Source organism: Trachypithecus francoisi, unplaced genomic scaffold, assembly GCF_009764315.1.
Source record: "Trachypithecus francoisi isolate TF-2019V2 unplaced genomic scaffold, Tfra_2.0 Lachesis_group14, whole genome shotgun sequence".
NCBI classification, from domain to species: domain Eukaryota; kingdom Metazoa; phylum Chordata; class Mammalia; order Primates; family Cercopithecidae; genus Trachypithecus; species Trachypithecus francoisi.
Window position 1 is genome coordinate 35,025,197 of NW_022681459.1, and position 26,896 is coordinate 35,052,092.

The window sequence follows — 26,896 nt, forward strand, 5'->3', positions numbered from 1 at the left end:
CCGTGCCATTGTACTCCTGCCTGACTGACAGAGCAAGACCCTATTTCAAAAAATAAAATAAAATACTTTAAAATCCTAATTCCTAATGAGACAGTATTAGAAGGTGGGGCCTTTGGGAAGTAATTAGGGTCATGAAGGTAAAGACTTCATTAATGTGATTAATGACATTGTAAGAAGAGACACAAGACTGGGCGTGGTGACTCACCCCTGTAATCCCAGTACTTTGGGAGGCCGAGGCGGGTGGATCACGAGGTTAGGAGTTCAAGACCACCCTGACCAACATGGTGAAACCCCACCTCTACTAAAAATACAAAAATTAGCGAGGTGTTGTGGCATGTGCCTATAATCCCAGCTACTCAGGAGGCTAAGGCAGGAGAATCGCTTGAACCTGGGAGGCGGAGGTTGCAGTGAGCCGAGATATTGCCATTGCACTTCAGCCTGGGTGACAGAGCGAGACTCCATCTCAAAAAAAAAAAAAACCAGACACAAGACAGAATATTTCCTTTCCCTGTTCTCTGCCATGTCAGGACACGAGAAGGTGTCCATGTGCAAACAAGAAAGGAAGTCCTCACCAGACACTAGAATGGCTGGGTGCCTTGATCTTAGACTTCCCAGGCTCCAGAACTGTGAGAAATGTTTGTAGTTAAGCCACCCAGTCTATGGGACATCTGTGACAGCACCTAAGACAATGTCTGCATCCTTGCAGCAGAAAGATGAATGAAAACCTACAGTACAAAAGAAAGTAGGGAGCAGACACTTCTGTTGAGCACAATGTCAGAGGAACTGTTCTTAGAATAGCACACATCTTTCAATGGGATTATTCTACAGACTCCATCTACAGACAGTGTGTCTCCAATGTGTTTCCATAGCTCTAGGATCAAGTAAAACTGGGAAATGCTTCTGGGTGTAATTGCTTTCTTTACTTCCAGACTTTATAAGATCTGCGGTACGCACATATGAATCTCCAAAGAGCAGACACAGAATGCAGGCACGATCTCGGCTCACTGCAAGCTCCTCCTCCCAGGTTCAAGCGATTCTCCTGCCTCAGCCTCCTGAGTAGCTGGGACTACAGGCGTGTGCCACCTTGCCCAGCTAATTTTTTTTTTTTTTTGTATTTTTAGTAGAGACGGGGTTTCACCATGTTAGCCAGGATGGTCTTGATCTCCTGACATTATGATCTGCCTGCCTTGGCCTCCCAAAGTGCTGGGGATTACAGGTGTGAGCCACCGCGCCTGGCTTCTGTTCACAATTTCTAAACACACATTCACATCCCTTGCAATGACTTCTGGAATTAGTGTAGAAAACGCTAGTCCAGGGGTTATGATGCTAGTGCAGGGCTCATGATGAATTCTGGATCTCAATCATGGAAGAGGCTCAAGCCATACTAACTTTTTTTGCAGATATGCAAACACTTCTCTATTAGACTATAAACTTTTTCAAGGAAGGTTCTTGGTATTACCCGTTAAAAAAAAAACAAAACGGTTTTCTACCCTATCCTTGCCAGTCTTATAGGTATTCAGTAGCAAGTGATGAATAAATAAATTATATTTAAATATAGTTTCTCTGGATGCATTTATTACAGACAGAAATCACCCAATCACAGTATTCTTTCAGAACATGAAGAGATCTTCGTTCCTGACAGCAGAGACAATTAAGATGCAGAGAAATGAAGGGACTTGCTCAGGGTCCCAGAATGCTGGATGTCAGAGGCGGAAGTAAGTTGAGCCTAGGTTGCGTATTTCTATTTATCCCACTAAGCTATTTGTTTAACAGTCCTTTGGCAAACTGTCCAATGTTTTCTCCTTTTGAATCTCTGCCACGAAATTTTCCACGGTATCTGACTTTACTGCCCATCACCTTCCATGGTTTGCTCCAACCTCAGAGGTCAGTCCTTAAGCATTCCAATTTTGTTGTCCTGCAGAGAAGGATTCCTAGAGAAATTCTTCCTCCCTCCCTAAACAGCCAGGTCTCTCTCTGCCTGTCTCTGCCCTAATTTGGGGGCTGGATGAAACACGATACATTTTATTTTTAAATTGTTTTAAAAAGCACATTCTCTGGCTAGTGTTACGCCCTTCAACTTGGGGAGGATGCACCTTGTGCTTGAGTCGCCTTTGGGATCCCATGCAAATAAACCTATCTGCAAACATGCCATCTTCTTTCTGCCGATCTGCCTTCCCTCACCTCATTCTCCAATCCTCTGCTATGTTTAGCCCTCCTTCCCCTTTTCTTTGCTGTTGTTTTTAAGATATTCATCCATCAGCTTAGGAACTGAAGACAGCTGAATCTCAATGAGCCTGTCAAAATCCTAGGTGTATTTTTGTTGTTGTTGTTTTCTAAAAGTCCTGCTCACAGCTGAATGCTGGGTGAATGACAGCTTTTTGCATCTAGGAGATGATGCCTGGGCAGAGTGGCTAGAAACGGACCCATCTCTGTGCAAGACTGTGAAAGACGCGCCCGTAATTCCACCTGGACAGTTACGGGCAAGAGCTTTGTGCTAGGATCTGCCTGGTTATCCATCCGAAGCTGCGGTGGCTCAGTAGCTTCTGGAATTAAGTTGGGAACAGCTCTAGTAAGAAGGGAAGGAGATAAATGGGAGATGGTAGAAAGATCTTCTCTAATCTTTTGTGGCCGTGTAGGCTTTGTAAAAGCAGACTGGGAAAGAAAAGCAAACAAAGAGAACGGGGGAACCTGACTGGCCCTTGTAAGAGGAAAAATCTAGTTTATAAGATAATTCAAGGAATTAACAAAGCCCACGCACGCTATGGTGCCTGGTGTGAGGCCTGGTGGAATGAATGAATGAATGAATGTGTAGTGAAGAGGCCGTGTTTGATGTCTGCGGTTGAATCTGAATTACCTGAAAAGAGTTATTCAGTTGGGCTGTGGTTAGGAGGATAAATACAAATCACAACCAACTTCCTAAAGCACTTTGGTTTACCAGGCACACATGGCTGCACGACCACAATGGAGCCTCTGAGTGGGTTCCGAGGTCCCCAGTTCGCAGATGAGAAGCCCAAGGCTCCCTGAACTTGGGTAAGCTTTCTAAAAGGCACAGAATTTAAAAGCAACAAAGCCAGGTCTTGAAGGTAGAGCTTCCAACACAAACATCTCGTATGCTTTTTCTGGGGATTTTCAAAGTAAAACACAGCAAGGAAGCTGATATTCGAACTAAATAGTCATTTTTTTTTTTCCTAATGTGATACAAAAAGCTAACCTTTTCAAATAGTAAAGAGATACAGGAAAAACTGCTAGGTAGCTGGATTACACCTGGGGAAAGTAAAATACTCGTTCTTTCTAACCGAAGGGCTTGGGAGACCTTAGCAAACCCCAGTCAGTCACATAACCTCCTTTTTCCAGTGAGTAAATCTCATTTCCTGATAGAGCAAGTAGCAGAAAAATGCAAGAGGAGAAAGACTAAGATTTACTAAGTACTTATTTTGTACCTTCAATCAGGCTAGGCTCATTAAACAACTTACAACATTAATTGCTAATCCTCACATACTAGGTTTGTTATGTCTTTTTTTTTTTGAGACAGAGTCTCAGTCTGTCGCCCAGTTAGAGTGCAGTGGCGTGATCTTAGCTCACTGCAACCTCTGCCTCCTGGGTTCAAGCAATTCTCTGCCTCAGCCTCCCGAGTAGCTGGGATTACAGGCACCCGCCACCATGCCCAGCTAACTTTTTGTATTTTTAGTAGAGATGGGGTTTCACCATCTTGGCCAGGCTGGTCTTGAACTCCTGACCTCGTGATCCACCCACCTCATGACCTCCCAAAGTGCTGGGATTACAGGCGTGAGCCACCGCACCCAGTCTTGTCCTATCTTAAAAACGGAGACAGCTGAGGTTCAAGGAGTGAAGTGACTTGGCCAAGTGCATACGAACACTAAATGTACTGCAGCTCTAACCCAGATCTGCTTGGGTTCTTAACATCAAGCTGAAGGCATATGACAGGAGGCTCTGCTGGAGATATCCTTTTTGGAGGCTTCAGATGTGCTGGGATTTAGGGTGGCAGGTTCTCTCCAGTGGTGTCTTCAGTTTCCATGAGAATGTACATGTCTGGATGACTCATTCACTGTGTGGTGCAATCCTTGGTTTTAAAGTGACACACCCCCATCGTGAAAGCCAATGCCTTTTGATGTCGCCTAAGTCAATGCATTTTGATGTTGCCTAAGTGCTTTCATAATAATCACTCAGTGTCACTGGCTTATTTAAATGAACACATCACGTCAACAGGGCTTTCCCCCTTCTGCTCTGTCCTTTGAGTACCAGCGAGGAGGGAAGTAACTCACTGCCTTGGCATATCAAGGGGGAACTGGAGGTGGTTTATGTGCTCCAGTGTCTCCTGATGCTACATTCTATAGCAAATAGGGATGGGCAGGAGGAGACATGCCATTTTGGTCGTAATAAATTCCCCAGTGTGCCACATTCTTCTTTTCCCTGCAAACCCGGATTGATGACCAGCGGCTTTTGTCTTACACAGGTAACCGTGATCTTGATGCAGCATCCCTGAGGCACTGCAGTATATTTCTATGTGGCATTTTCTATTATATATTTTGGAAGAGAGAAACGAAATGTATACACCAGCGTTTTCCTGAGACTTCCTTTCTCCCACCCAGAAACATGGAGGTGTCTCCACCTCCATGAAAGTTTGGAGGGAACGTGTCTGAAAATCCAGGCACAAAAGATCAACATGGGGTGACTAGTCGCTTGCCAGAGGAAAGCACGTGGAGCCCCCATCCCTGGCGTGCTGTGGGTTCATAGAGGGTCCAGTCTCCAAGGCTCTGAGAAAACAGCGTCTGGGACAGCTTGCTGGGACAGGAAACGGAGTGTCATGTTTAATCAGAGCAGGACCTTGGATATTTCTGCCCCGGAAACATCCTAGAGGCTTCCTGTAGGGCAGAATCCCAGTCTCCTTCACAGAACCAGTCAATCAGACTCCTGAAGGGCAGAGCCCGGGAATCTCCATTGTTGAAAAGTGTTTAATCCTGAAGCCATTAAAGTTCAAGCAAGGCAGGTTGGTAGTTAACACCACATCTTCCTTGATTTTTCAGCGTTGCAGCCTTCAATGCTCTAAGCTTCAGTTTCCTCTGGCGTCGAATAGAGATAAGCACGGCACCTGCCTCATGGGGCGAGTGTGAGGATCAAAGGAGACTGACACCCATAAAGCACCTAACATGGTGCCTGGCTAATACTCAGCTAATTGTATCTAGAGGCACTGCCTTACCCATTATTGAAAAAGTGAAATACTTCCTGACCTGCTAAGAGAACCACTGCTCTGATGCCTTCAGCTGCCTTTCCCCAACCTGGCCCCTCTCAGGAACCCCTCAGACTTCCCCACCATCCAGCAACTAAAGGGTTAATGCCCAACACAGCATGGGAGACTCCAGGGTGGGGCTCTGGGGTCTGTGAAGGGCTGGTGGTTGACATTCTTCAACTGCAACCTCTGTTACCTGGTAGGCATTACAGGAAAAAAAAATTGCATAGCACAAGGCATACCTAATACTCCAGCAAATGTTAGCTAAGGACTATCCCGTGTCTCAGGCTGGGCTTCCGTAGAGGTCTCCCTGGCTGCCTGCCACCTCTGGACACTGATGCTGGACTTTCTTTCCTTGTCCTCCTCCAGCTTTGACCCCCATTCTGACCCCATCTGTGAACTCTCACCTCTGCAAGCTTGACTCATGTCCCTTTTCCTTTGTTCTCTGGGGCCCTGTGTTTGCATTAGACTTTTCTGGAGTCTGACCATCGGCTCTCAGAGTTTTGATCTCTTTTTGGCTGATCCCACCACAGACTGGCCTCAGCCTCCAGGGCAGCCTTCACCTATCACTTTTAGGTGGTACTGTCCCCAGAGCCAGATACCTGTCCCAACCCACCTCATTTGCTGGTCTCAGATGCCAACTTCCAGCGCTTCTTGGTCTCACCCACTCTACTGTTCCCTGAGTTCCACATTCTAGTCTGATAAAGATCAGGAGTCTGCATCCTTTGAGAATGGGATACCACAGCAGTGGCAATGAGGATGGAGGAGAGAGGCAGAAGGATCCAGAAGCATTTCAAAGATAGACACTGATGGGAATTGAGCCTCAGAAGGAAGAGGCTGCTCTAGTTTCACTGCTTATATACTCCATGAGGTCATGGACTGTGTCTGCTGCACCCAGTGTAGGGCCTCGTACACAGTAAGCATTGAAGAGATAGCTGGTGAACAAGAAGGGTTGATGGATGAATGAGGGACGATAACAGAGAAAGAAACTAAAAAGGAGATGCAAGTTTGTGGCTAGTAACAAGGTAGAATAATGGATTTTATTTTAGACATATGGTTAGAGGTCTGTAGTCCTCAAAAGAGCTGATTACCAAATATTTCTGCATTTTCTCCTGCCAGGCACATGTGGTCCTCAAAAGTGCTGATTAGCAAATATTTCTGCCTTTTCTCCCGCCACGCACACGGTAGACTGCCCTTGCCCACACTCTTTGAAGGGAGGCATGGCCACACAACATGCTTAGCCAATGAAATATGAAATTGTGTCACTTCTAAACAAAAAACTTCAAGAGATAATACGACTTCTGCTACTTTCCCACCACATACATGGAAGTGTGCATGGAGATGAATCCTGAATACCTACAGTGAACCTAGATCCCTGAAAACCTCAAGTGGACGTGGAATGTGATTGGCAAAAATACATATCCGTTGTGTTAAGAAACTGAAATGTTGGCAAAAATACATATCCGTTGTGTTAAGAAACTGAAAAATGATCTCTGGTCCATATTTTTTTTTTTTTTTTTTTTTTTTGAGACGGAGTCTGGCTCTGTCGCCCAGGCTGGAGTGCAGTGGCCGGATCTCCGCTCACTGCAAGCTCCACCTCCTGGGTTTACGCCATTCTCCTGCCTCAGCCTCCCGAGTAGCTGGGACTACAGGCGCCCGCCACCTCACCTGGCTAGTTTTTTGTATTTTTTAGTAGAAACGGGGTTTCGTTGTGTTAGCTAGGATGGTCTCGATCTCCTGACCTCGTGATCCACCCGTCTCAGCCTCCCAAAGTGCTGGGATTACAGGCTTGAGCCACCGCGCCCGGCCTTCTGGTCCATATTAACAGAGCCAGGGAACCTACAGGTCATACTGATAAAGATATCCAATAGGATTTGGATTAGAGGTCAGGAGAGGGGCTTTCTGGTGAGAGACGCCACAGACTGTCATGGCCCAATAGCTACTCCACCTGTGGCTACAGCACCAAGAAGGAACTGGAATGCCAACTGCCCACATACCATCCACTGCTGAATTCAAGCAATCAGGTGGCCTCCTGAGCTTTTGCAACCTCCTCTCCTGAGAAAGGAGCACTGGGCTCTCACATCACCTTTTGCAACTCTGCCCATACCACCCTGAGGATTTACCTGTGTTGTAGCCCCTTCCAAGGGCTGGCCATGGGCGGTGATTTTTCCACAGGTTTCCAAGGTACCAGTCACTCTGGTTCTCCACCAAGCCCAGGACTTGCTGACCTGTAAAGTACAGAGAATATAAACATCTTAAAAGGAGACGCCAAGCCATCTGGATCAGTGACTACTGAACACACAGTGTAATGACAAATCATCACAACAATAGTATTCACTTATCGAGAGGTTTTATGAAGTGCCAGCCTCTCACCTAAGAGCTTAACTTGCAATAACGTATTTAATTCTCACCATTAGGCAGCCATTTTTATTATTTCCATTTTATAGAGAAGAAATGGAGGCCCAGAACAGTTAATTGATTTGTCCCAGGTCACCTAGTGAATCTGATAAAGCTAGAATCCCAAACCATGCATTCATTCAAGCATGCATTTCTTTCCTAACTCATGGAGCACATATTTATTGACACACATTTACTTCCTAACTCATGGAACACATATTTATTCACCACAGTTTTAACCCTAATACCACTCGCCTCCCTAACCGAAAATAAACTACTCAAATGAACCTGCTCTTGTGGTTATTCTCAAGCATTCCCATTCTGGCATTTCCCGCTGTACATTCATATACTGGTTTTCTGGGCAAGGACTGAGATCCGTTTCTCACATCAGGGAGGAGGGATTACCCTTGTTTGCTGACACAAGAGCCCAAAGAGAAGAGCCACTCTTTGTCCACCTTCTTACAGGGTTTTTGTTCTCACCCTCACTGCTTCCTCTCAAATATATTTATCTTGTGTCAACAAGCATCATGTCAATATCATATCAATGCAAGAGTGTTGTCTAAATAACAACTGCTCCTCTGTCCCCAGAGCTGGCGTTGATGTTGGCCTCAGTCTCTGCTGCATCTTAGCAACTTAGGCAAGTTAGCCTTGTAGTCATTCTCTTAGGGCGTACACGTCTCTGGGCCTCCACATCAGATCCACCTGGCTCCTTTAGACAACTCCATCACACAGAAGGTCTTCTCTTGCATTTATAACCAATACCATGTCACAGCCTAGGAAAAAGGCTCACAAGGGACCAGTGATGTGCACAGCTAAAGGTGGAGCTAGGACAGACATCTACATTTGTTTGAAACAAAGTTTCCTCCTACTGTCTCGATACATTATTGCTTATCCTTACAAAAACAAGTATTTGAAGTAGGAATTATCAATCCACATTTTGTAGAAAGGGAAATTGAGGTTTTGAGAGTTTAAATAACTTGCAAAAGTCACGCAACTAACAATGACTCTCTTCCACAGCTAACCAATACCTTTTGAATTTACGCTGTTATATTGTTGGCCAGTCTGAGAAATAAAGACCTTTCTGACCACATGAAAGCCCAGCTGCACTTAAGAAAACACAGGCGTTGTTTTGGAACACCACGCTGGGTGATATAGAATCTCCTTCGTATGATGACAGCTCCCGGAAACGATGGTGTGTGGGTTTGGGGTAGTTTATTGGATCAATTTTATTAAGCTCCTATCTAAATCACCACCTCGGGCACAAATACATAAATTAGAGGCATGGGGAAAATACTACCACCCACTTTGTCATTGTATATGATTACATCTAAAACTTGTAGAATTCCTCAGAAAAACATGTCACCAATTCAGGGAGTACATGAGTCAATCAATTCCACGTGCAACAACCTTAGGACATTTGTGCAGAACAATTAGATCTGAAAGGCATGGTGCCCTTAGTTGGGAAAGCTGTGTGTCCTGTCCTGATGCTATGCCCCAGCTAGAGACCTCATTTAATAACCTCACAATGAGGATGGGATGCAAAGGGGAAGTGTCATTGTTGGGGGAGAGGGGTGATACATAATTACTAAGGCCCCAGGTGGGTATCCCAAGGGTTTTTTTTTTTTTTGAGACATAGTCTCTGTTGCCAGGTTGGAGTGCAGTGGCACAATCTGGGCTCACCGCAACCTCCGCCTCCTGGCTTCAAGTAATTCCCCCACCTCAGCCTCCCAAGTAGCTGAGACTACAGGCACGCACCACCATACCCGGCTGATTTTTTGTATTTTAGTAGAGGCCGGGTTTCGCCACGTTGGCCACGATGGTCTCGATCTCCCGACCTTGTGATCCGCCCGCCTCGGCCTCCCAAAGTGCTGGGATTACAGGTGTGAACCACTGTGCCCAACCTGGGAATGATCTTTTATTGAATTTAGGGTGTCCATCTAAATTTCAGGTAAAGTCATCTTCAGATATCTGAAAGTCCAAATTTTATACTGTGGCATCTCATACATTTTATTTTGCCTGTTTACTTCTTCAGACAAATACTCTATGAGCTATACTTTATTCCTGCCAAACAAAAATATATAGTTTTGTTGCCTGTGGTCTAATTTCTTTTCTTTTCTTTTTGAGATGGAGTCTCACTCTGTCGCCCAGGCTGGAGTGCAGTGGCGCGATCTTGGCTTACTGCAAGCTCTGCCTCCCGGGTTCACACCATTCTCCTGCCTCAGCCTCCTGAGTAGTTGGGACTACAGGTGCCCGCCACCACGCCCAACTAATTTTTTGTATTTTTAGTAGAGATGGGGTTTCACCATGTTAACCAGGATGGTCTCAATCTCCTGACCTCGTGATCTGCCTGCCTCGGCCTCCCAAAAGGCTGGGATTACAGGCGTGAGCCACCGCGCCCGGCCTCTTGTGGTCTAATTTCTACCTTGCTCATATAGGTCTCCCTTGGCAGGCATTGCCCTTGCCCCCATGCCAATCCCCACCCACAATCCTTTCAAGGCCCATCTCCAGCATGAAGCCTAATATGAATAAGCCCAACTCTGAACTATTACTTTATCTTCATTCCCGTATTAGATGGAAGACATCACTATTTAGTACTTCCTGCTGTTTTATTTTGTTTTGTTTTTGAGATGGAGTCTCACTCTGTTGCCCAGGCTGGAGTGCAAATGGTGCCATCTCGGCTCACTGCAACCTCTGCCTCCCAGGTTCTAGCAATTCTCCTGCCTCAGCCTCCTGAGTAGGTGGGATTACAGGCGCCCTCCACCATGTCTGGCTAATTTTTGTATTTTTAGCAGAGACAGGGTTTCACCATGCTGGCTCGGCTGATCTCGAACTCCTGACCTGAGGTCATCCATCTGCCTCAGCCTCCCAAAGTGCCGGGATTACAGGCATGAGCCACCATGCCTGGCCCCTACTGGTATTTTTGCCATCAGCTGACTTACACCCTATAAAGGATAAAGTTGGTAATATTCAGGCACATGCACACCTCATTTGTAAATATCCACTTCCTGCATTATTCCAAGGGCAAGATACTACAAGCTGTAGTACTGAACACACAGTAGGTGCTTAATAAATGCCTGCTAAATAAATGACATCTGGTGGGTAAATCTTTCCTGATCGGGTGTGTGTTAGTGTCCCCACAAATCATTTCACTTTCTCTGCAGTCACCTACATTAACAGACCTTCCACCCAGCTCTGGGAACTCAGGTACCCACCTCCCCTGTATGTAAAACTGCAAAGATGGGGAGGCAGCACCCACTTGGGTTGCTCTACATAAGGCTTAAACTCAAGGTCTTAATTCCCAGAGAAGGAATGATTTTCATGGTTAACCTAAAGTCATGTTATCCCAAAGAATAATATCCAAATTGCTCTTCTCTCAATTTGCACCTGGGCTGCATTGCTTTTGATAGTACCACATAACCCTTTCACGTATGCCAATCCTCTTAAAAAAAAAATCCTTCATTAGCAACATGATAGTTAGAACTTTAATATCCATTGATGAGAAAAAAAACAGAATAATCAACAGCTACTGAGACTTCATTTTGCTTTTTAAAAGAAATTCATTAGCTGCCATATCAATGATCAAAACAGTAGTAAGGGTAAGTGATTTTGCTTAGCCTGTCAACGGTGTTGAGTTTTGCTTTCAGGCTGTGCTTTCCCTGCTTCTATGTGAAGAGGGAACCGTGAACATCAATATAGTTGGAGATAAAGAGTGTGGACTGGGCCGGCCATGGTGGCTCACGCCTGTAATCCCAGCACTTTGGGACGCCGAGACGGGCGGATCACGAGGTCCGGAGATTGAAACTATCCTGGCTAACACGGTGAAACCCCGTCTCTACTAAAAAATACAAAAAAAAAAAAAAAACCAACAAAAAACTAGCTGGGCGTGGTGGCGGGCACCTGTAGTCCCAGCTAGTTAGGAGGCTGAGGCAGGAGAATGGCATAAACCTGGGAGGTAGAGCTTGCAGTGAGCTGAGATCCGGCTACTGCACTCCAGCCTGGGCGACAGAGCGAGACTCTGTCTCAAAAAAAAAAAAAAAAACAGTGTGGACTGAACTCAGGCCGCCTGGTTCCAGTTCCTAGCCCTGCCACCTTCTAGCTGCGTAGCCGTGAAAAAAATCACTTAACCTATCTCTGCCTTGCTATCTAAAACTCTTACAGGTGCTGTGATTTCACATGCTAAAATGACTTCATGTATGTTAAATACTTAGAACAGAAGCTGGAACTCTAAGCACTATACATAGGATAGCTGTTTTAAAATGTCATTGTCTATCCAACCAGTAAGCCCCTGACAGACGGAAAGCTTATCCATGAGGTTTTCTTTGGAGGTCATCCAGCAAAACAATTAGACCATTCTAGAACTCTGCTTCTCTAAGTATGGTCTGAGGACTATCTGTTTCAGAAACACCTGAGGTTCTTGCTAAAAGCACAGGCTCCTGGGCTTCACTCAACCTAGGAGTTAGTTATTAGTGGGAGGCTGCTTTCCCCCACTTCTCTGGTTTCTAGAAGGAGGGATTTCCTTGCATCTTGAGCCAACCTTTTCTCTCCCCCATGGGTGTGGAAGGAATTAACTGACTAGTGACAGTTATCTGACTGGAGACAGATAACTCCTTCCACATCCATGGGGAAAAGAAAGGTGAGTTTCAGAGGGAACCAAGTTGATGTGGTCTAGCCTTTTCCTCTGTCCCTTCTTCCAGGAGCCAGCATGCCTGCTGACAGATAGCCTGCGTTGAATCTGTTCTTTCATGCTGTTAAGTTGCATAGAGCAGACCTCCTCTCAATGAGGCTGTGGTTGCCTAATACTTCTTGGGATAGCTGACCCAATTCCAATTTTGGGTTTTGGAGCTAGGAATAGCCATTGTAGATATTAAAGGGCTCTAAAGTTGAGTCCTCCAATTTCACCTTTATCACTAAAATAAGGTGACATCTGGCTCTCTCTCCTTTATCTCTAAGTTGGTTCAATATTGGCAGGGGTGGGGATGGTGCATATGGGGAAGCAATATCCCATATTAATTCCCTCACTCCACAATATTTCTGCATAAGAATTCTGGCCATGGGGTCTAGTAATCTCAATTGAAATAAACCAACTCCCCAGGTAATTCAGATGCACATTCAAGTTTGAGAATTACTGATTGGAGTTTGGAAGCTCTGTCCCTGCTTTAGTCAAGGGTGAACCTGTAGGGTGACTGGCACATAATAAACTCATGTGTGTCTACATTCACCTCATAAACCAGCAAAATTCACTGGTACTCTCCAGTGCCATACTTCTTGAGTACAGTAAAGAGGCGAAGAAAATGAACACCAGGGCCAGATGCCTGGGCTCAAATCCTGGCTCCTCCGCTTACTAGCTGTGTGACCCTGGACAAGGTACTTAGCCTCTCTGTGCTTGCTTCTTCATTCATTTGTAAAATAGAGATAGTAAGTACATACCTCACTGAATTCAATTTTTTTTCCTCTAAGCACAAGTTAATTTGTGAAAATGACACTGTGTTTTGTGCTTATTCAAACATTACCACTAAAAGCGTCGAGAAAACAGTAAAGCATTCAGTAGGCATTTGCTCCTCTGGAAGCACCCAGAACTCGCTGTCCCTACACCCTGCTCCATCTGCCTGGACCTCCAGCTCAGCCATCTCCTCCTGTCCTTAGCTGACATGGCCCTTAGTTTGCTGAGACAGTAGTTCAGCTTAGTATCGATTGAGGGTTTGATTTGTGTCAGACACCACACAAAATACTAAAGACAAATAAAACATAGTTCTTGCCCTGGGGGCAGCTACAAGAGGAGACAGATAAACAATTCTGAAACAGCATGATATTAGCAATGACAGAAACACGGAGAAGTTGGGGGAATAATGAGTAGGGAGTAATTGATTCTGTGGGGGTAAGTGGGTGATACCTGCTTGGCAAGCTCCGCACTGAGTCACCTATCACATCCCTTCCAGCACTGCAGCCAGGCCTCCCTAAAAGCTTTTCCGATAAGGGTTCTGTCGGGTAACACCCTTCCAGGAGAGAAGTCCCCTCTGCTACCAGGTGACAGCATGGATGATACAGGTGATCTGTGACAGCTCCGGCAATTCAGCCCATCAACCAGGTGGCATCTAAATCCTGGTCTCCAGAGGCCCAAGTCTAAAGCTGTAATCTTGATGACGCAAACATCTTCGGCTTGCCATTGTGTGAAGAGGTAAAATCCCAGGGGATTCCTTGGGGGAAGATGACACAGGTGGCCACAGGGTGCTGGCTCGCTCAGCATGCTGCACCGCCTGTCTCGTCTTCTTAGGAGTTATTGTAATAAAACACTGTGACTCACGGAAAAGGCTTTGTCATTGTTTTCCATGCTGGGCCTGTGGTTACGATTAAGTGTGCTGTTCTCCATCTTCCTTACTCTAGGCACAAGTTAACTTATGAAAATGAAGCTGTCTTCTTTGCTTATTCATACATCACCACTAACAGCCAGACAAGAGCGAACAAGCTTGCTGTTCTGCTGAGACCCTGGTGTTGGTGTCACCAGCCAGCGGACGGATGGCTCTAGGCAGGGAACTCCCCTCTCTTCTCCCTTCTGCAGCTTTTGGCTCAAGGCCCGGCTCCTGCTGCTCAGGAGGTGAGAACCAAGGAGCAGAGAACCACAATTCTTCCACACGGTGCATCTGGCATGAAAAGGTTGAGCTGAGCATTCGTCCATTGGGTATAAAAAAGGCAGCATGATAAATTAGGAAGACAAAGGATTTTAAAACTTGGCAAAATAGGGTTCTAGCCCCACTTGTGTATGATTTGACCAAGGTATAGCTTCTCTGGGCCTCCATTTCCTTATCATAAAAGGTTAAGTATAAAATCTATCTCTGACCTCCAAGAATGGATATTCAGATCAAATTAAGATGATATAAGGCTGGGTGCAGTGGCTCACGCCTGTAATCCCAGCACTTTGGGAGGCCAAGGTGGGCAGACCACTTGAGGTCAGGAGTTCAAGACCAGCCTGGCCAACATAGTGAAATCCTGCCTCTACTAAAAATGCAAAAAAATTAGCTGGGTGTGGTGACATGCACCTGTAATCCCAGCTACTTGGGAGGCTGAGGCATGAGAAGCACTTGAACTTGGGAGGCGGAGGCTGCAGTTAGCCGAGATTGTGCCACTGCACTCCAGCCTAGGGAACAGAGTGAGACTCCATCTCAAAAAAAAAGGACGATATATGCAACGTGCTGGCTCATGGTAGATGCTCAACTAAAGGCACTTCTCTTCCTCCCTTTTGGGATGAACAGTGTTCACAGTGTCTAGGTTTTTCTACCCAAGTGCTGACATTAGCTGCACAGACTGGACTCCGCAAAATTTGGCTACATTACCCCTCACCCCATCCCTGCTGTCTCTGGATTTCACCCCACTCCACCTTTCTGAAGCCTTTAGCGTCTGTGACATCAGTCCCTTGGCTGATGTACTCCCTCCGAACATCCTTCCACTACCTCCTCCATGGGGCTTCCCTCTCTCCGCCTCCCTTAACATGCTGGTGCTCCCCAACTCCCCTTCTTGGCTCCCTTTTGTTGCTCTCTATTTTATCCACAGATGATGGGATCTACGCCGGTGGCTTCAGATACCATTGACTGGAAGATGATCACCAATCTCCGTGTTCAGCTCAGACTTCTTTCCAAAGCGCCCTACTCTTCAATCTATGTATCAGCCCACCATCTTCTTAGGTGATTTGGCTGTTCCACAATGACTTTCAATGCAGGCTGACCAAAACTAACTCCACAATCTCCTCCTCCTACAAAAAAGGTGTGACCCCTACCTGTTTTCTTAGTTGGCAGCATCAAGATCAAACTTGTCACCAAAGCTAGAAGTCTTTCAATCAACCTTGAACGCTCTTGCTCCTTGTTCCTCACGTCCTCGCCACGGCCACATCCCACAGTTTTTATCTATGGAGTATTTCTCAAATTCATCCCTTCCCTTGCTCTACCATGCCCTCCTCCTCTCTCTCTCTCCTGGATTAGCAAATTTGTACCTCATCACCTTTTCCTCAGGGTAGCCCTGTGCCATTCCATTCTGCCTACCTAGCCATAGAAATGTTCTGAAAGCACAAATTTGATGATTTTGCTTCCTTGATTAAAAAGCTTCAGTGCCCTAGGGGTCCATTATACTGTGGGTGTGTGGATGAATGGATGAATGAATGAATGGGAGAATGAACAAAAAATAAACATTATCCACAACCCACCATCCTAGCCCATTTGGAATTGGTAAGTTCTATCTGAATGGAGTGGAAGTAGGTGCGTACTAGTTAACTTCTCCAGGTAAACACCAGGCTCAAGCTGTGATCTGCAGGATGCTTTCAGTGCTGCCTCCTTTTTCCCACCCCCAGAAAAGCTCCTGGGCACACAGAGGAAGTCTGCCAATCACTGCTGCCTATCAAACCAGCAGTGCTTATACCACTAGGTGAATATTAAAATATTAAAACCAGAGGCTGCCCTGACTATCAGCAGAGAACCTAATAGTGCTATCCCAACTTCATATTCATTCTAATAAGCTATTTTAAAATAGAAAAGCCTTTAATAGTACCATTCAATGTGTGTCTGAGTGCAGGATGTCTATAAATAGGAAAACATATAGTATCATATTACCATTTACTAAACATCTTGAAAGAGCTGCTATCCAGCCCCAGGTGTTCCTGGCTAGTCAGTGTAGAAGAAGAAAACATTTTCTGAGAAGATGCACACAGAACGATATTTAAACAACCCTGAATAGATTGAAAAGGAGAATTTTTGAACCTGCGTGTTTCATAGCTCCTACTTTGCAGTTCGGCTCCAGCTCAAAGCACCCTAGGATCACAGACAGTCAGATGAGCTGTGATGGTCTTAATGACTTCTCTGGAATCACCTACTACTGCACATGAAGGCCGCCAAGGGCGAGAGCTGTGTATAGAAACACACAGTCAATGGAAGAGCCAGGAGCCAAAACTCTGGCTTGAAGCTCTTATTTTCTACGCGTCTCAAACTCGGCTGCTTCTTCTTTCTTTGAATTTTTTTTTTTTTTTTTTTTTTTTGAGAGGGAGTTTTGCTCTTGTCGCCCAGGCTGGAGTGCAATGGTGCAATCTCGGCTCACTGCAACCTCTACTTCCTGGTTCAAGAGATTCTCCTGCCTCAGCCTCCCGAGTAGCTGGGATTACAGGCACTTGCCACCACGCCCGGCTAATTTTCGTATTTTTAGTAGAGACAAGATTTCATCATGTTGGCCAGGCTAGTCTCGAACTCCTGACCTCAGGTGATCCGCCCGCCTCAGCCTCCCAGAGTGCTAGGATTACAGACGTGAGCCACCGCAGCCAGCCTCTTTGAACTTGAATATAATTTTCCACCTGGTTTAAGTTCTAGCTCTTCTATATTTAATAGGTAATTCTCTCTCTCTCTCTAATAAAGAGACAGGGTCTCACTATGTCACCCAGGCTGGAATGCAGTGGTACGATCACGGCTCACTGCAGCCTTGAACTCCTGGGCTCAAGCTATCCTCCCGCCCCAGCCTCCTGAGCAGCTACAGGACTACAGGTATGTGCTACCACATCCAGCAAACTTTAATTTTTTTTTTTTTGTAGACATGGGGGTCTTGCTACGTTGCCCAGGCTGGTCTTGAACTCTTGGCCTCAGATGATCCTCCCACCTCAGCTTCCCATAGTGCTGGCATGTGCCACCACACCCAGCTCATAGGTAATAGTGAGTAAACTCTCAGTTCTTTATTTTTCTCATGTGTAAAATGGTATCTATTTCATAGGGCTTCACTGGGACTCTTAAATCAGGTTTGGGGAGCCCAGGTTTATATTGCATGTCCTTCAGATGGAATCTATGTACTCCAACCCATTGCCACTCAGTTTGATTCCTTGGGTTTCAGTTACTTGATGAAGCACCTCTACGTCAGTTTATTCATCACTCAGCCCTCATTTCACTTGGAAAAAAATACTCTACCCTTACTGAACTATGGCTCAGGGATAATCCCTTCTCAGACGAAATAGAATCTGTGTCACTCTTGAAAGAAGAGTTAGGCTGAATGAGTGAAGATGAGAGGAAGAAAGATTTTGCTTATTATAAGCAAGACCATAACTAGTCATCAGTTAATCAAAAGAGAAATGAGCTGCCTTTCTAGGGAGAAGCTTCCCATCACCGGAATGGTTCTGGAAGAGGCTGCGTGATTCAGCTCTCATCCAGCAGGTATTTATGGAGTTCCAACTCTGCACCAGGATCTGTGCTAACTGCTACACACACAGCAGGGAAGAAAACAGGCATGCTCTCGGCCCTTCTGAATTTTATCTTTACAAAGAGCTTCTCGAACGGTCCAGCTACCACTTGCCAGGCTCTGCCTCAAATCTCACGGATGCAGCTACTCCCAGGCTGAGCCCTGGGAATTTCTTTTTCAACAATAGCCCCCATTAATTCTGATACAGGGTAGGTTTGGGGACCTCTGAAAGGGGGTGGTCACCTACCAGGCATGCTGTGGGAAGGGGGATTTCTGCATCGAGCAGAAGACTAGATTTGAAGACCTCAAAGCTCCCTTCCAACCTGATGGGGAGCTCTCTTTATGCTATGCTAATGATGAGTTTTCTCAACATCCTCATCAAGAACATCCCCATGCTTGTTTTTCTTTTACTTGTGCTGTCCATGTGCGTATGGACAGCTGCCCTATGAGCAGAGTCAGTTTTTCTCAGTGCTGCTCCCTCTAGTTAGTACTTGGTCTAGGCACTGGGATAGTGATTGCTTTCTTTTTCTTTTTTTTTGAGATGGAGTCTCACTCTGCCACCCAGGCTGGAGTGCAGTGGCGTGATCTCTGCTCACTGCAAGCTCCGCCTCCCGGGTTCACGCCATTCTCCTGCCTCAGCCTCCCAAGTAGCTGAGACTACAGGCGCCCACCACCATGCCTGGTTAATTTTTTGTATTTTTTAGTAGAGACAGGGTTTCACCATGTTAGCCAGGATGGTCTCGATCTCCTGACCTCGTGATCCGCCTGCCTCGGCCTCCCAAAGTGCTGGGATTACAGGCGCGAGGCACCGCGCCCGGCCACTGATTGCTTTCTATGCATCATCAAAGAGGTACAATGACACCACGAGGTGGGCAGTGTACTTATTTCTACCTTTCAGAGGGAAACTGAGGTGTAGAGAGTTAAAGTCACATGTCAAGGTCAAGAAATCTCAGAGCAGGGGATTGCATTCCCACCTCTCAGTTACAAAAGCCCACGTTTTCACACCTACACTCATGGTTAGGATGCAAAGCATTTCTCTCCCCAAGGCAACGGCTACAGCGGGCACCACCATGGGGTAGACTCTAAAGGGCACAGAAAGGAAGGGGAGAAAGGGTGGTCGAAGTGTATGTGCCCAGCCCACCTGTTCCTGTCTGCACTGCCACCTGGGGTTGCAGGCAGGAGCCCAGGCCCCTCTGCAGAACCCTCTGGTGCCCACTGGGATGCTCTGAGTTTAATTTCCTTTGGCGTTAATCCCAGTACACTGAGCAGAGAGGACATCCTAGCCAGGGCACCTCGGGAGCATAGAGAAGGAAGGCCCAAGACCCAGAAAAATGTATCCAATCCAATAAAGGTCCAGATAATGATTCCTTCTGCCAAGATCCAAGAACAAGTCCACCCTCCCCAACCCCCAAGACATCCCCAACAGGCGCACATTAACTGAATTTACAGGTTAAAACTTCAGTTCCATCTGAAATAATGATTTTTCTTTTCTTCCTTCCGTGATCTTTGGTCTTTGGAAATGGGAAAAACTAAAAAAGGAACACAGAGCTGCTGGACTCTCTTCCAAGGCTGCTTTTATCCCACGGACTCCCAGGACGCATGGCTGCCACCACCTCTCAGATGAGGCCTCCACGCGGTGGCAGAGCCGGCCTCAGCCCAGCTACAACCTCCATCCATGGAAATTTTGGATTTGTCTTTTTTAAAAAACAGAATTTGTTGGCATCTTTTAGATAGTTCACTCACAGACATTTCTTTGACTTACTATTATTAGTGTCTAGGAGAAATTGTTTGTTAATTTCTCCAGAATGCTGCAAAGAGGGGTTGTAGAATAAGCACTTGTATACCTACAGGATAAGGCCAACATTTAAGTTCTGGCTTTTTCAATTATTAACTGTGCCACCTGGGTCAAATGACTCAATTTCCGAACTTTAATTTTTACTTTTTGAACAGTGAATAATAGTAAAACTCACCCCTATTGCTATCATAACATTGTTTTGACTGTAAAACGAATTGTTAAATTGTAAAATAACTGTCCAATTTTGATTAAGTATTATCACTATCACCGAAAATTTCTGAGTTTTAAGTAGTTATCGTTTAATTTTTTTCCCCCTGTAGTATTCCTTTTATCTTTTTTGAGATGGAGTCTCGCTCTGTCACCCAGGCTGGAGTGCAGTGGCACGATCTCGGCTCACTTCAACTCCACTTCCTGGGTTGAAGCAATTCTCCTGCCTCAACCTCCCGAGTGGCTGGGGTTACAGGCATGCACCACCACGCCCAGCTAATTTTTGTATTTTTTAATAGAGATGAGGTTTCACCATGTTGGCCAGGCTGGTCACAAACCCCTGACCTCAGGTGATCTGCCCACCTCAGCCACCCAAAGTGCTAGGATTACAGGCATGAGCCATCGTGCCCGGTCCTCCTTAGAGTATTTCAAAAATTACCTTATTACTCACGGCTATTTTACTTTTCCAAGAGGCTGGACTTTACACACATGTTATTCTCTGAAACAGAATCTGAGAGGTGAAACCACTGATGAGAGAGGCCCTCCTTGCACGGTGAAGTGGTCAGGAAACGTAAGCAGAAAATCTCTTTATATTCTTAAGCCTGATCCTTGGGTAGATTCTAAAGATGTAGTAATTCTTGTTGATTGAGGAAGAATGTGGATGAAATTCAAGCCAGGGCTTAATAAAAGGATAAAGGTGTGCTGGCTTGAAACCATTCGGTATAAGGTTCATGAAAGGCATATTTCAAAGGTCTCTGCCAACATCATGAGATAAGTTATTCATCTATTCAACAAATACTTACTGCATCTAAATCAGAGTCAGAGTCTAGCACCACGCAGGGCGGAGGCGGTCCCTTCCCTCAGTGGAGCTACCAGTTTATTTTATATTATTTTTATTTTTTTGAGACGATGAGACATTGTCTTGCTCTGTCGCCCAGGCTAGATGGCTGAGACAGAGCTCTTAAACCCCTTGGAGTTTCCTGGGTGACAGGGGCAACACCTTTTGTTCTAAGGGGGCCACTCTTTATTTTTTTTTTTAGACCGAGTTTCACTCTTGTTGCCCAGGTTGGAGCGCAATGGCAGGATCTTGGCTCACTGTAACCTCCACCTCCCAGGTTCAAGCAATTCTCCTGTCTCAGCCTCCCGAGTAGCTTGGATTACAGGCACCCGCCACCATGCCTGGCTACCTTTTGTATTTTTAATAGAGATGGAGTTTCACCGTATTGGCCAGGCTGGTCTTGAACTCCTGGCCTCAGGTGATCCACCTGCTTCAGCCTCTCAAAGTGCTAGGATTACAGGCATGAGCCACACGCCCAGCCCTAAGGGGGCCACTCTGACTAGGCCCCTAGAGAGCTTCAGAATGGGGGCTGGCTGACAGAAATAACAGGGCAGAATTAGAGGGTTGGAACTTTGAACTCCACCCTCAACCTGACGGAAGGGGGCAGTGGCTGGAGATTGACTTAATCACCAATCATTACTGACTTAGTCAATCATGCCTATGTAATTAAACCAACATTAAAACCCCTAAATGATAGGGCTCAGAGAGCTAGTGGGCAGGGAAACACGTCCAGGTCTGGGAGGGTAGCGTGTCTGGAAAATGTATGGGGGCTCTACGCCCTGCCCCCATAGCTCACATCTCTTCCATATGGCCGTTCCTGGGCTGTCTCCTTTACAACAAACCTGCAACAGAAAGTAAAATAACTTTCCTAAAGCTGTATATCCTTCTAAGAAATTATGGAACCTGAGGTGGGTGCTGTGGGAAGCTCTGACTTTGCAGCCTGAGGACCCACTCTGTGTGGCTGGCGTCTGAGGTGATGGTGGTTTTGTGGGACGGAGCTTTTAAGTCCTTGCAGCCTGACACTCATTTTGGGTAGTCAGCGTCAGAATTGAATTGAATTGAATTGCAGGACACTTAGTGGGTGTCTGCACAGACTCTGATCATCGCTTTGTGTCGGGAGGGAAAAAACACTTCTGCAGGGACTCAAGGTCAATGTGGCTGAGACGAATAGACCAAGGAGGAGATGGTGAGGGAGAAGAGGCTGAAGTCAGGAGGGCTGGTTTGGGGGCCTTGTGGTCACGGCCAGAGTAAGTGGGTTTCTCCATGAAGGACAAGCAGGGCGAACCACTGAAGGGGGCAGGCGGGCAGGACCATCCTGTTGTATGACACCCGGGCACTGTCTGCACAGAGGCAACATGAACAGTGTCCCTTGGAGTTGAGTGACACGGCAGTGTTGAGAGTAGGTGCTGATGTGGTTAGAATTGTGGGTTTTGTTTGTTGGTTTGTGTTTTTGAGACGGAGTCTTGCTCTGTCGCCCAGGCTGGAGTACGGTGGCACCATCTTGGCTTGCTGCAACCTCCGCCTCCCAGACTCAAGCGATTCTCCTGCCTCAGCCTCCCAAGTAGTTAGAACTACAGGCGCGCAACACTGCACTCGGCTACTTTTTGTATTTTTAGTAGCGATGGGGTTTCACCATGTTGGTCAGGCTGGTCTGGAACTCCTGACCTCAGGTGATCCACCCATCTTGGCCTCCCAAGGTGCTGGGATTATAAGGCAGAAGCCACCGCAACCGGCCCAGAATTGTGTTTTGAAGAGAACATCCTTGCTGCTATGTGGAGTAGGATGAGGAATGATTTGAGGGGGTGGAAATCAAACGTTTACTTTTCATTCTTTGCTTTAGAGATATTCCATGATGGATACACAAGCCCGGAGGTGAGGGCAGAGGTAACGGCTGGAGACATGAATCATGGTCAGCAACATCTTCTGAGGGGCTTGTGTGCGGGTGACACGCAGGGGCTGAAGGCCAAACCTGGAGCCGGGAGGCGAGAGTGCTTGTCTCCCCTGGGATCTACGTAAGGGCTTGAGCCTGGAAGGAAGGGGCATGGCGGGCTCTGCAGCTCCGGTAACCCCAGCGTGTCCCAACGCACGGCCTCCTAGCACTCTCTTCTTGTTTGCTGAACAGAATCGTTGAAAAGACAACACTGTGGCTTGTGTTAGGAGCCAATCTGGCTCTGCCAAAGAGGCGGTGAAGGTGAATTCAAGGAATTACTATGGTGTGTGTCTTGGGGATGAAGAAGAGGTGCTGCTGGGCGTGGGGTAAGTCCCTCGGGAGCAGGTGGGCGGCACCACTGACACAAAGGCAGGTGAAGCACAGACAGGAGGAGGAGGGACAGGCTGGGCAGAGCAGGTGGAAGAAGGAAGGGCTCAGCTAAGAACACTCATTCACACTCTGGAGCCGGTGCGGGGAAAGGAATGGAATAATAAAATAACACATTCAGCCATAAAAAGGAGCACAGTACTAACAGATGCTGCCACCTGGATGAACCTTGGAAACCTTATGCCAAGGGAAAGATGCCAGACACAAAATGTCACATATTGCATGATTCCTTTTACATGATGTATCTAGAATAGCCACATTCATGAAGACAGAGAGCAAATTAGTGGTCAATGGGAGACAGGGAGAGGCGGGTGTGGAATGATTATTTGGTGGGTTTGGGGTGCTTTCCTGGGGTGATAAAGACGTCTTGAAACTAGAGACATCAAGTGGCTGCACAACGTTGTGAAAACACTAAACGTCACTGGATCGCACCCTTTAAAACGGTTTACTACAGGGAAGTATGTGAATTTCATCTCCACAGAAAATGATGAAGCTAGTATGAAAGTAATACTTGGAGGTAATGCGTTTATGTCAAGTAGCTTGATTCGCTCATTCCACAATGTGCACAAATATCAAAACATCGGCTTGTATACCTTAGTATACACAATTTTATTTGTTAATTAAACAATAAATTAAGAAAAGAAAGTATTATTTGGTATATGTCGATAATATTCTCACATAGTTTATCCTATTTAGTCTTCACCGCAAATGCTGGGGCTCCAGGACCCAGTCCTCAGAGCTCTGCTGCTCTCTGTGTACCCCTGTGGCCTTGGTTGTCCCCTCGGGGCCACTGATCAGCTCAGCATCTCAGACTGTAAGGTGTCCCAGATCAAACCCTTGTTTTCATCCCTCACACCTGCTCTTCCCCCAGCCTTCCCCATGTCAGTCAACGGCAATCTATTCTCTTCCTTAAGCCAGAAAACTGTGGAGTCATCCTCCCTGCCTCCCCAACTTTATTGAAGTACCATACAGTTCAATGAATTCACCCATTTTAAGTACAGTTCAGCAAATGTTAGTAACTGGGTACAGTCATGGGTCCGGTGGCTACAGTGTACCACAACCATCAAGATACAGAACTGTTCCAAGAACGTGAAGTCTTCTCGTGCTCTTTTTGGGTGAATCCACTTCCCCACACACCCGCTCCAGGCAACCACTGATTTTCTTTCTGTCACTGCAGTTGAGCTTATTCTAGAATTTCATATAAATAGAATTATAATCATATAGCATGTAGTTTTTCCTGTTTGACTTCTTGTACTTGGCATGATGTTTTTGAAATCCATCCAAGTGTTATGTGTATTAATACTGCCTTCCTTTTTATTGCTGAGTGGTATTTCCAAGTATGGATATACCATAATTTGAGTGGAATCAAGACTTCTGTTTTCCCTAAGTTAAGCCTGAGATCCAAGCTGCCTGAGATTCAAGTTATAGATTTGCATATCATTGGAACATGAATAGTATTTTAAAATGTGAGCTCATTTAAAGGAGACGCTTATAGAGAAGACCAAGGCAGAGTGTTGGCGCTCTCCGATGCTTAGCTGTTGAGCAAAGAGGAAGGGAATGAAGAAAAGGAGTCTCCCTGGGCAGGGTTGTGCAGAGCTCCCTCAGGGTAACAGCAGCAATCAACTCTGTGGTATTGTATTAATACCACAGAGAGCAAATTAGTGGTCAATGGGAGACAGGGAGGCAATGGAAAATCCACAGGTGCGGGTTTTAGATTATCAACGTAGCAGAATTTTCTAGATGTAAAATTTGCAATCGAGCACTCTGACTCCAAAGATGGTACGTACTGCCAGTTCATTACAGCTACAACCTCATGTCACTCACAAGACAAGATGCTCTATGGTGAGATTCACAATTGGCTTCCTTAACATCCTGAGTGAAAAACCAAGGTTTCTGAATCATTCTCATCAACTTTGGGTTAGGCTGCCTGGTATAGATACAACTCAATGCACATGCTTCGAGGTGAGCAAGCAATTGCCAGTCTTTTGCCAATGGAACAACATGCTGGCCAAGCCAGCCCACTTTCAAAAGAAAGCTGAGCCCCAACCCACATTCCTGGCTGCCAGTGCCCTGAAACTGCCCATCAAGAAGACTGTGTCCCTCATGTTTATGAACAGTCTGCTATGTCTAAGGTGACTCCCGTATTGAGGATGAGGCTTTCGTATTTTTTATTTTTATTTTTTGAAAAGTCTTGCTCTGTTGCCCAAGCTGGAGTGCAGTAGTACGATCTTGGCTCACTGCAACCTCTGCCTCTTGGATTCAAGTGATTCTACTGCCTCGGCCTTCCAAGTAGCTGGGACTACAGGTGCCCGCCACCATGCTCAGCTAATTTTTGTATTTTACTAGAGACGGAGTTTTGCCATGTTGGCCAGGCTGGTCTCAAACTCCTGACCTCAGGTGATCCATCCGCCTCCACCTCCCAAAGTGCTGGGATTATAGGTGTGAGCCGCTGCACCCGGCTGAGGCTTTTGTACTTTTATCAAATTTGATGCAGCATCACAGCACAGGAATCAGAGTTGCAAGCGCCTGTACGATGTTTTGGACCAAACTTCTCATTTGAATGACGAGAAAAAGAACATTAGAACTCCAATATAAAGAGGAGATCCCTTGGGAGGCCGAAGTGGGCGATCACGTGAGGTCAGGAGTTTGAGACCAGCCTGGCCAACATGGTGAAACCCCATCTCTACTAAAAAAAAAAAAAAAAAAATTAACCAGGTGTGGTGGTGGGCGCCTGTAGTCCCAGCTACCTAGGAGGCTGAGGCAGGAGAATCGCTGGAACGCAGCAGGCAGAGGCTGCAGTGAGCCGAGATACTGCACTCCAGCCTGGGCAACACAGCAAGACTCCATCTCATAAATAGACAGATAAATGAATGGATATCCCAATATGGTTAAAAATATTACACCTGGGCCGGGCGCGGTGGCTCAAGCCTGTAATCCCAGCACTTTGGGAGGCCGAAACGGGTGGATCACAAGGTCAGGAGATCGAGACCATCCTGGCTAACATGGTGAAACTCCGTCTCTACTAAAAAATACAAAAAAAACTAGCCGGGCGAGGTGGCGGGCGCCTGTAGTCCCAGCTACTTGGGAGGCTGAGGCGAGAGAATGGCGTGAACCCGGGAGGCAGCGGAGCTTGCAGTGAGCTGAGATCTGGCCACTGCACTCCAGCCCAGGCGACACAGCGAGACTCCGTCTCAAAAAAAAAAAAAAAAAAAAAAAATTACACCTGGAAGAAAACCTTAATACTCATCTAGTCAACCTTTTCATCATATTACTGATAAAAACTGACTTGCTGTGAGGGTAAATGATATTCCCAAGATCACACAGATGAGTAAAGGCCAGAACCCTTGTTTCCTAACACAACTGTCCTTATCAGCCACGTGGTATCAGCCTGGAAATGAAGGTTGCTGAAATTAATAGCTAAAATGGGGTGTCTGGATGGATCCTGGCTTTGTTTAGGCCATCACACAAGAGCCTTCTCATCCAACACCTCCAAATGCTGAACAGCACACACTCACACTCCACATAAACCACGGGTAAAGCAGAGTGGGGCTCTGTCAGCAAAGCCAGTGCAGATGCAGCCTGCTGATCTCCCTCTTGCCACTGCCCTTTTCGGAGCAAATTCTCCCTTAGCAAGCCAAAGGGAACACAGCTACAATGGCCAGCTAGTGGTCTTCTCCTGGCATGGCATTAAATCACCAAGAATTCCAGTGCATAAGACCTTGCCTTTTCATAGTCTTGATATCCTTTCTGATGGAGGCATCCAAGTTCAGGGTAGAAAACAACTTCGTCTGGCAAAGTTTCAGAGATGTGGGTGGGCAGCGGTGGGAGAGAACAAAAGAGGGAACACATTTGTCTATGTGTACGTAGGTGACCACCAAAAAAAGAATGCTCAGCTGCCAA

At 46.2% G+C, this 26,896-nt stretch overlaps 1 protein-coding gene across 5 annotated transcripts in view; it reads right to left on the reverse strand.

Annotated features, from left to right (window-relative positions):
* LARGE1 (LARGE xylosyl- and glucuronyltransferase 1) overlaps window positions 1–26,896 on the reverse strand; it is a 645,964-nt gene that overhangs the window by 139,517 nt on the left and 479,551 nt on the right. For all 5 annotated transcript variants that reach the window (XM_033232744.1, XM_033232741.1, XM_033232742.1 and 2 more), the window contains one exon: window positions 7,372–7,476. In XM_033232744.1, the coding sequence (XP_033088635.1) occupies window positions 7,372–7,476 (105 nt within the window). The remainder of the gene's footprint in view (window positions 1–7,371; window positions 7,477–26,896) is intronic.